The sequence below is a fragment of the Cryptotermes secundus genome, unplaced genomic scaffold, assembly GCF_002891405.2.
Source record: "Cryptotermes secundus unplaced genomic scaffold, Csec_1.0 scaffold1679, whole genome shotgun sequence".
Taxonomy (NCBI): Eukaryota; Metazoa; Arthropoda; class Insecta; order Blattodea; family Kalotermitidae; genus Cryptotermes; species Cryptotermes secundus.
Genome location: NW_019743676.1, coordinates 3,730 through 13,667, shown reverse-complemented (window position 1 = coordinate 13,667; position 9,938 = coordinate 3,730). Strand labels below are relative to the sequence as shown.

The window sequence follows — 9,938 nt, the reverse complement described above, 5'->3', positions numbered from 1 at the left end:
CATCCATATGCACTTATTCGTGAGAATAGGCGCATCACTATCAAGGAACTTGGAGCAATGCTGTCCATCAGTGTTGGTAGTGTAGAAGACATCGTGAAATATCACCTGCACTATCGCAAGGTGAATGCACGGTGGGTACACACTTTGACGGGCGTGAACAAAATGGTGCGCATGCAAGTTGCCAGTCGTTTCCTACAGCAGTTTGAAGACAAAGGTGATGCATTTTTGAAGTCTACAGTGACCACCGATGAAATGTGGGTGCACTACTTCATTCCCGAGTCCCAGCAATCATCATGCGAGTGGTGGCATACCAGTTCTCCCAAACCCAAGAGAGCGTGGAGGAGCTGTTCGGCAGGAAAAGTGATGGCAACGTTCTTCTGGGACTGGCAGGGGGTTATCCATGTAGACTTTCTGACAGATGCCAGAACAGTCAATGCAGCTTATTACTCAGACCTCCTGGCAACAGACGTGAAGGAAAAGATCCGATCCAAGCGGAAGAGAGGTGGAAAGCGGGTAGCCTTCCTTCAAGACAATGCATGCCCCCATACGGCCAAAACAACAATGGAAACCCTCTGGAAATTGAAATGGAACCTTCTGACACATCTGCCGTACAGTCCCAATTTGGCACCAAGTGATTTCTACCTGTTCGGAAGGCTCAAATCAGACTTGCAAGGCATGCGGTTTGTGGATGACGCCATCATCCAGAATGTTCGGGAGTGGATACGCCGCCAACCACAAGACTTTTTTGAAAAGAGCATCAGGATGCTTCCAGAACATTGGAAAAAATGTGTTGACTGCGGAGGGGAGGACGTTGAAGACTGACATGTGCAAGTAAGTACTTGGCAATTTTGGTTTAAAAAGAAAAATCAGTCCCAGTCATATTTGAACCACCTTGTATTTGTAACTATAAGGGTCAATGCATTCTCCTCTGTCTTGCTCTTGAGGTCACATCATTTTCATATGAACTGAGAACTTTTCACATTTCTCATAATGCTAAACAAATTCATTTAGCCTGCTTGTGGATGGCAGTCAATAAATCATTGTTGAAGTGGACATTACCAAATGGATGTGGATAACATCATGTTTGTCTGTACCAAACTATATGTCTGAGTGAATTGGGTAGGATGTAACAAGTTGGAATATGGCACAGCAACATACAAGTCTGATACCAAAAGAGCTGCAAGATGGGCTACTTGGCTACAATGTTTGTCCTCTTACCTAGTAAAAACTGTAATTCCACATACTGTTTTCCAAATTCAGGAAATTTTCTTTAGCAAGTCAGGGTATATGAAACCAAATTCAGTAATCACAAATGTCCCAGAAACAGAGTGATTTCTGCTGATCCATCTCAGGAAGTAACAAAGAAATAGAAGTTTGGGATTATATCATGTACTGTGATAATTTAAATTGTGTTACTAATGTTTTATGTCCCTTTCATTCATTATCTAAAAGGCTAAACTATTGCACTTACCTGGAATATTTACTGCATAACTTTTATCCCACTACTATCTCTGAAACCCAAAATCGCAGTCAATGATATTTGTGCTACCACGTTAAAGATAAACTGCAGAGATAGGTTACCCATGCCAGCTGCTCACCCAGCTAGCAAGGTTGTTATCGAGTGAGGCAATGGAGGTCATTATAATTGGTTGCAGTGGTGGTTTTCAAAAGGTGCCGCTGTTCTTTGGTGATTATACAAAAAAATATTTCACTTAAAAGCCATAAGAAATTCCATAAAATAAAGAAGTACAATGCGAAGTTCCTATCTGATCTGAAATAATTAATACATACCTTCTCCTCAGCCACAATGCACAAAGACTCGAGGTCCACACACCGGGAATCTTTTATACACTTTTCTAGCAGACGATTAAGCTGCACAGCCAATTCAGATTGCAAACCAACTTCAAAATGTGGAGATCCCATGGGACTTAACTCTGTGTTGAGGAAGAGCATGCCTTCATTAGGACGAGTAGTCTTGGGCTTCTGCACCTCGCATGAAACCTGTGCTAACACTCTGAGGAAAGTGATTCATGTCATACCAGTCTGTGCCAGTCTTGAGAATACCAAAACAATTTATTTCCCTTCAAAAAAAAAGTATGGTGATATATACATAGGCAAGTACTCGCCACAAGTACTAGCTCAGATCACAGAGCGTGTATACAGTTTTACTTGACATAGTACCAGTACATGTGACATGCATCTTGATAAGATTCCCAGGTTATGGCTTTACTGCAGATCACAGTTGTGTCATAAGATTAGTCACAGCTTCTGAGTTTTCTTCAAAATGCTGAATTTGTTCATCATAGTAATCAGCATCATCATAACCTAACGCATCAAACAAAATTTTATTAATTTTTCCCAAACAGCTGAGGGCTCCTCTATGCTTACATGGATATGTATGGCTACGTCCAATTAACCCTTGTAACAATTTCTTACTCCCTCTCATCTGAATTAATATATTTTTGAATACTGCATTAAAATGACTACAATCTGTCCAGTTTTGGATTTCAGTTGTATGATACAACTGCTTTACATGGCCAATACACTGGCCTAATTGATCAGTTTCACTGTCAGTCTATCTTAGGCTGATCTACACAACCACTTTCCACTCAGTGTTTCACAAAGTAGTTTCTCCCAATGTTCGTATTTATCAGTAGCCTATCCTAGTCTGTCAGATGAAGACTGTGATTCAGTATCTGATATAAAAACTTGAGCCGTACTGCTAATATCCACATTCATCCAGACAGCATTTGTAAATGAACTAGCTCTACTATTTCTCTTTTCTATAGAATGGTTTTACAGGACCTGCATTACTTTCAGGATGAAACAGGGTAGTCTACAGTTTATCATCAACATTTTGGAAGTATTGTTGAAAAAGTTACTCAAAAATTTTGATCCTTGATCTGTCAAAATCCTTCCAGATCATAATTCTAGAACAATGTGCATCATGAAATCTCTTGCTACCATATCTCTCTTGTCTTGGTATGGGGAATGCTACTAAAAATTTGTTTAGTTCATCCTGAAAGGTTAACATGTATTCCTTTCCATTCTGCATTTTGGTAAACGGTCCTACTATATCTAAAAGAATTTTTCAAATGGTTGGTTCACAGTAGCTGTAATTCAGTATACTGATGTTGCTGAACAATATTGCTGATGATACAAGTAACATACATGGTGTTGGAACCAGCACAGAGTTAAAGTTACAGTAAATGGAATATCAGTCACAGTTTATATGTAGAGTTGATATGAATTATAAAGTACTTACTTTGTTTCACCTAAAGAAACCTGACAGCAGCCCCAGTCAGTTCCAAAGTAAATTCGCATCACTCTGCTTTCATCCATCTCACGCCCATCTAAGCGCTGAACAACATAAGTACAAATTTTAAGTTAAAGGTATATCACATCAATTGAATCTCTGCTACTTCACAATTATATGAGATACTGTCCATTGTCTTAAGTATTCTTGATACTGATACACACTGAACTGGCATATATTTAAAATAAAGTGTGCCAGTTACATGAATCTACTGGTTCCACTATAACATATTTCTGCTTTATTATGTAAGGGGTCTTTCCGGAAAACACAGGAGACAACCACCCTTTACGGACTACTTGAGCGATGATAACTTACAGTGCATCCAGGGATGGCTGGGACAATTGATGTGTGGTGAGTGAATACGTGTCCACTGCAAATCTGTTTTTGAGTAACTATACAAATTGTAAATTGTCTTTGAAACGCTTGCCAGTTGAATGAGAATTCTGGACGCCAGAATACCGGTTAACTGGGAGTTGATTGTATCTCAGAAGCTGCTTGCATTTCTCTATGACATGAAGCCGTATGGAGAAGTGGATGTATAGATCCAAATTTTCTTGACCTTGGCACTAGTTTGACGTGGGTGGTCAGCTTTACCCCCTGGAAAGGAGCACCCAGTACCCATTGGATTGGTTCAATGGACCCCAAAGATGGTCCGGACAATATGGAGAAATGAAAATTCTAGACACCACCGGGACTCAAACTCCGACCCCTCAGTTGTCAGCCAGTAGCCAATCGCTATATTGACTGCGTTATCCCAACTCACTAATATATTTAATTCATCTGGTTAAACTGAAAAATACTGTTTGGGACTCCCATCTAGATGACATTTTATCTCATATTTCACGCCAACAAGGGGCTGTAACATGAAATCCTTTTTTCAACACAGCCTGATCCTTCCATCTTTCCTACATGACCCAACCACAGCCCGATTCTAGTAATTTCAACCCTGAAAATGGAGCAGGCTGCACATCCCTCCAAAACGTTGGTAACCACATCCACACAACTAATGACGAAATTAAAATTTTCTAAATGGCAAATTACTAGGCTCCTCTCTTTAGTGTTTTACCTGAAAACGGGGGCATTGTCTAAGAAACACTGCATTTTTTTAGAATATTTATATTTTAATCAGACAATGTATACGTCCAAACAAGGACCCTCAATACGCACTGTAATGTTGGTAAAGGGAATAACCTAAATCTTACTTTTCCTTCCGCAATAGCATCCGTTATAAATGATTTCTCACACGTAGATAACATACTTTCTTTCATACTGAACAATAATTAATTAATTCTTCAGATAACTCTACGTTTATTAAATGAATTTTCTTAAGCGAATTTTATTTTTAAAAAATGTGTGACTTTCTCTCTTCAGACATTAATCAAATTTGAATCACGCATTACTAAACTACATATGCTACAAAACACAGGGCAGCCCCGCGAAACTCCTATGTTATTGGTTGGCAAAATGGCCGCCATGACACCTCTATGAAACGCTGCTGCCATCTATGTTCACCTTACATGACTAAATTAAAAATGACCTCCAGGGCCAAGGNTGGGGAGGCGAGGACTGCATATAAGATATTAGTGGGAACGCCAGAAGGAGAGAGACTACTGGGAAGACGAAGGTGTAGGTGGGTGGACAATATTAAAATGTATCCTAGTGAGATAGGATGATATAGATTGGATTGACTGATCTGGCTCAGGATAGGGACCAGTGGAGGGCTCTTGTGAACATAGTAATGAACCTTCGGGTTCTACAAAAGACTGGAAAATTCTTGAGTGGTTGCACAATTGACAGTTTCTCAAGAAGGGCTCAGCTCCATAAGTAAGTTTAATGTCACTTCACCCTTATCATTTGGGTTGGATCTGAGTGAAGTTCTATTAAACTTTGTCCCCAACCCTTTCCAAAAAAAAAGTAACAGCGGAATAAGAGCCTCTGCAGCTCTGGAGTACAAGAAATTAGGTTGCAAATTAATTATCTGGAGAAAGTTTGTCACCAGGCCTGGAAAGTCATAACCTTTCTTTCGCATGAAACACGTCTTTAACCAAAAGCACTGAACATCGTGACCTGTAACATACATGGAATACTTGTAATTAGGAAAGCTGAAGGTGGGAAGACTTGAAAGAAAATTCTGTTTCAATCAGAGATACATATATTAAGCCTCATAATTTCCTCATAACTTACACTTGAAAGCCACAAAGAACACAGTTTTCCGGTTACGTTTACGTATTATAAATCATATATTGTAAGAAACAATACTCATGTTCCCATTTATTATTTTAATTAGAATGATGGAATTCGAGAATGTGAAATACACCCGACAACCAGATTAAGACTTTAATTGTTTCTTGCATCCTGTTGTGTATTTAATCAATATTAGAGTTAATTTCACCGACCACACAACACGTTTTTACTATTGTCACACTATATATTTCGACCTCAAGAGGTCATCCTCAAGTGTACAAACACAGTTGCACAATCACACGCAATCACATTCGGTTTTCCATTTATTTCGATCCTGTATCCTGTTCAGGTCCACGCTCAATAATGTATGTCAAGTTCTTCTTATAAAATACAAGTTAAAAATACAAATGTTAAAAGTTAAAATTTAAAATTTAGTTCACTTTAACTAGTTATATTATTACCACCTGGTTAAAAAGTTCATGAATTAAATTTCAACTTATCATATTGGCTGCACTTTTACTTTTTAAGGTCTTGTTGTTCTTCCGCGTCCTCTGATGCTGGTTCTATTACGTTCCTTGTCATGATGGTTACTGATTGTCTTGTTTGTTCGGTTGGTTCCTGTAGGGTATTAGTGGGGGGGGGTGCGGGTAGGGGTGGTATTCTGAGAAGATAAGTAGGTGGTTTTGGGATATATTGTATTTCTTGCGTTTGATTTGCTTTTATTGGGATATCATAAATTGGGTAGTAACTATCACTTAAAGCTTCGTTCATTTGTAGATTTTGCTTAGTTAATTCATATATGTGGAAGCTTTCTAGTGTGTTCAACATCTTTCCTTTCTTTTCTATGTGGAGTATTTCCATTGCTTTGTCTATAGTGTGATAATTATGCGTTGTGTCCAATATATGTTGGGCGAATTTTGATTTCTGCCCATTCGTTTTTATTTCCCTGATGTGTTCTTTGTATCTTGTTCTGAAGTTATATCCTGTTTGGCTGACGTATTTTAGGTCACAATCTTTACACGTCATCAGGTATACTCCACAATGGTTGTATTTATCCATCGTTTCATGTTTTGTTCTTAGAAGCTTTAAAAGCTATTTTTATGTTGGTATTACGAAATAGCTTATTGATCCTTCTAACCTGGGGCCGAAGTATGTAAAATTTGGTCCATTTTTTCTTCTGTGGTGTGTTGTTGTTAGGTGGTTAGGTCTTCCTCTCTGTGGCCTTCTAAGGATCAGACCATGTGACGTTCAGAAATTAATAAAATCACTGAAAATAAAAAAGGCCTGTGGAATTGACGGCACCCCAAATGAATGCCTCAGGCACCTTCCAAAGCGACCATTGGTTCACCTAACTCATTTATTCAATCACTGTTTTCGGCTCTCTCACTTTCCAAATACTTGGAAGGAAGCAAAAATAATAACTTTACGTAAACCGGGTAAAGACCCGAAATTTCCTCAAAATTTACGTCCGATCAGCTTCCTGTCTAGGACAGGAAAACTATTCGAAAAAGTAATTTTGAAATTCCTCCGTAAACATATTGAAGAAAGAGGCATACTCAACGCAAGTCAGTTTGGTCACGTCACAGCACGACATTGCAATGTATGAGGCTGGCGAACCACGTGACCCTTAATTTCAACAATAAAATGTCTACAGCTGCAGTGTTCTTGGACATCGAAAAGCCTTTGATACCACGTGGCACTCAGGCTTGCTGTATAAGTTATGAAAATTGGAGTTCTCTAACTCTTTGACCAAGCTTATTGGGTCCTTTCTTTCTAAACGTAAATTCAGGGTCTCTGTTGAAGGCGAAATGTCAACGCCAAGGGAAATGCAAGTAGGGATGCCACAAGGTTCGGTCTATTCCCCTACTCTTTCCAACATGTATATTAATGATGCCCCCCAAACTCTGGGGCTCGACACCAAGACAGACTGACTGACCGTCAGTTGTAACATGACCTTGACCTTGACCTTGAACTCGCTTCCACACCATTACGCGCGCTAGCCAACCCTCGCTCCTCAAATTCAAGTTTCGCTCCGCCCACCGAGCATCGTATAAAAGGCGGAGCACAAGCTCGCAAGTCATCAGTTCTCTATCAGATCATCAGCAGTCTTCAAGGAGTCTACAAGCAATCGGCACACTTCGTCGCCAGCGCTCGGTCTACGGAGGCATCGGCGCTTCGCTGCGCCAGGCATGACTGCCACGGCTGTCCGGCGGTCGCACCCGACTCACTGGGCAACCAGGCCGCCTCGATTCACCGGTAGTCATGTCCGACACACTGGGCAACTGGCGTAGCTACCGCCTCTCCGCTCCAGCGACCGTGCTCGTCGACCAGACTTTCACCAGCAGCTGCCGCGCTGCGATCAAGCAACCTCTAACATCTGCCGCACTGCGGCCAGTCCACACACCGCAACCAACATCCCTTCCTACCGGCGCGCGCCGCGCTACTTCACCGGTCAAACATCTCAGCAACCAACGGTCCTTTTCAGGACCTACAACTGTTCCGAAGAAGTGGGTTGTCATTCAAGTAACGACAAGACGAAAAAAACCCCACACTACTTTCGGCAGAGAGAAGCAGATAGATAGACAGACAGACAGATATTGTCAGTGTCAAATGTTTTCTTCAAATCACAGAAAATGCTGATGAACACTATTGGTATTGATGTTGTCCAGCTGTTGTTCGAAATTAATTATTAAAAGAATTTGTAAACACATCATGATTATTGGTTAACTTCCCATCAATGTTTAAAAACTGACCTGCATTACTATTTTTTTACTTGTTACTGATTTTATAATGCTCCAGGTGGTTTTCATTTTGTTACTAGAATTAGAAATTAATTGATTATAATGAAGATTTCTAGCTCCTTTAATAACACTCGCCAAAATATTACAGTATGTTTTATAATAATATTTCAGATCTGGCTCATACCGTTCTGAATCTCTGGGAAAATTGAAGAATCTCAATCCAGTTTCTTCACTGGAAGACGTGCATGCTTCGGCAGAACAATTTTTTTCTTCCCATCTATACTTCAAGAAACAATACAAAAATTATAACACAATCAAAGTACACTCTCACTTTCTTGAGATTATACGGTCCTTCTTTAGGCTACACCAAAAGATGCTTAAAATACAGAAATACGATTTGGATGAAGTATCGTAGTAACACTGACTTCATGTTGTTTTTAACTTCACTGGGCGTAGTACGCATAATCCATACACATAAGTAACACACAGATGTAAATTCATGCGTAAATGTCGACTCTCGTTTCACAACATCAAATCAAAGTTCCTACTTACTAATTAATCTAATTAGTTGCACAACATACCTCAACGGCGTACACACATTTTCAGAAACTACGCAGTATTACTGAAACAACCGCCCAAAGCCTTCAACCGAAATTTAAGATCCTCTGATTGGCTGACACTTATGCGATTCGATTATTTGCGATAGGTGTATTATGCCCGATTCCAGTTATTTCCAGACTATCTAGTTCTTGTAGCTGAACATAGATGGCTGGTCTGCATGTTTCTCGCTCCCTTTTGTGAGTTAAACCCCTCTGATTAAGACTAACATTTTGATACACAAGGGCGTTTGATACATATTCACACACGCAACCATAGTAACACAAACAATAGAGAAATTAGGAACAGCGTATGTAGCGCAGTCTATTATTGAAATTTTTTTACTNTTGCAAGAACGAACGTTTCCACGAAGCAAATGACGCGTGTTGTGTGTGTAAACACTGTGATAAAAAGTGCAGTAGATACCATATTACCATATGCAAAAACTTAACCACATCAATAACCTAATACAGTCGCGAATAAAAAAACACAAAACAATTACTCTATACACATTGTGCGCATTCCCTTATTATTCGATTGAACAGTAATTCTTACGATTCTTAACACTGGTACCACGGGTCCCACGGGTACCACTGTACCGTTGTACTGGATGTAATGCGTTATTAGGTTGGTGGTGCTATCGGCAGTGTGTTACGGGAGGAGAACTGCAGAGAATCGACGTAATAAAAATGCCACAAGGACAAAGGAAAGTTCCTTTCAGTGGGAAGGCAAAAAAGGCACAGCTTCAATCCAAGAAACAGCAAAAGAAACTGCTAGAAGGATCTGGTGAAAATGGTTAGTTTTGTACGTTTTGACTTCGGATTCTGTGCAATCATAAAAAAGGGAGATGCTACAATAGGTCACGATCTGATTGTGCTCTCAAATTAATATTCTAGAAGCCAGCGATATATCCAGTATTTATTATTATTATTATTAATTACTGTAAATTTCTAATTTTTGCCGATGATCTAAAAATTCTCCGCATTATTAACTCTCCACATAATTGCCGCTTACTTCAATCAGACATTAATTCTGTAAGTGACTGGTGCACTGCTAACTGCATGAAACTTAATATTGCTAAAACGCGTGTTGTATCATAC

At 39.6% G+C, this 9,938-nt stretch overlaps 1 protein-coding gene across 2 annotated transcripts in view; it reads right to left on the bottom strand.

Moving 5' to 3' along the window:
* Nucleotides 1–4,748, bottom strand: part of LOC111874276 (exosome complex component RRP45) — a 15,431-nt gene extending 10,683 nt beyond the window's left edge. Inside the window, exons 1-3 of one of the 2 annotated variants that reach the window (XM_023869638.2) lie at nt 4,519–4,748; nt 3,266–3,360; nt 1,792–2,014 (exon numbers count right to left, since the gene is read on the bottom strand). In XM_023869638.2, coding sequence (XP_023725406.1) covers nt 1,792–2,014; nt 3,266–3,360; nt 4,519–4,584 — 384 coding nt within the window. In that variant the 5' untranslated portion in view covers nt 4,585–4,748. Of the gene's footprint in view, nt 1–1,791; nt 2,015–3,265; nt 3,361–4,382; nt 4,482–4,518 lie in introns of those variants that run through there. The other variant, XM_023869639.2, reaches the window with a different exon arrangement.
* Nucleotides 4,749–9,938: the final 5,190 nt, after the last annotated feature.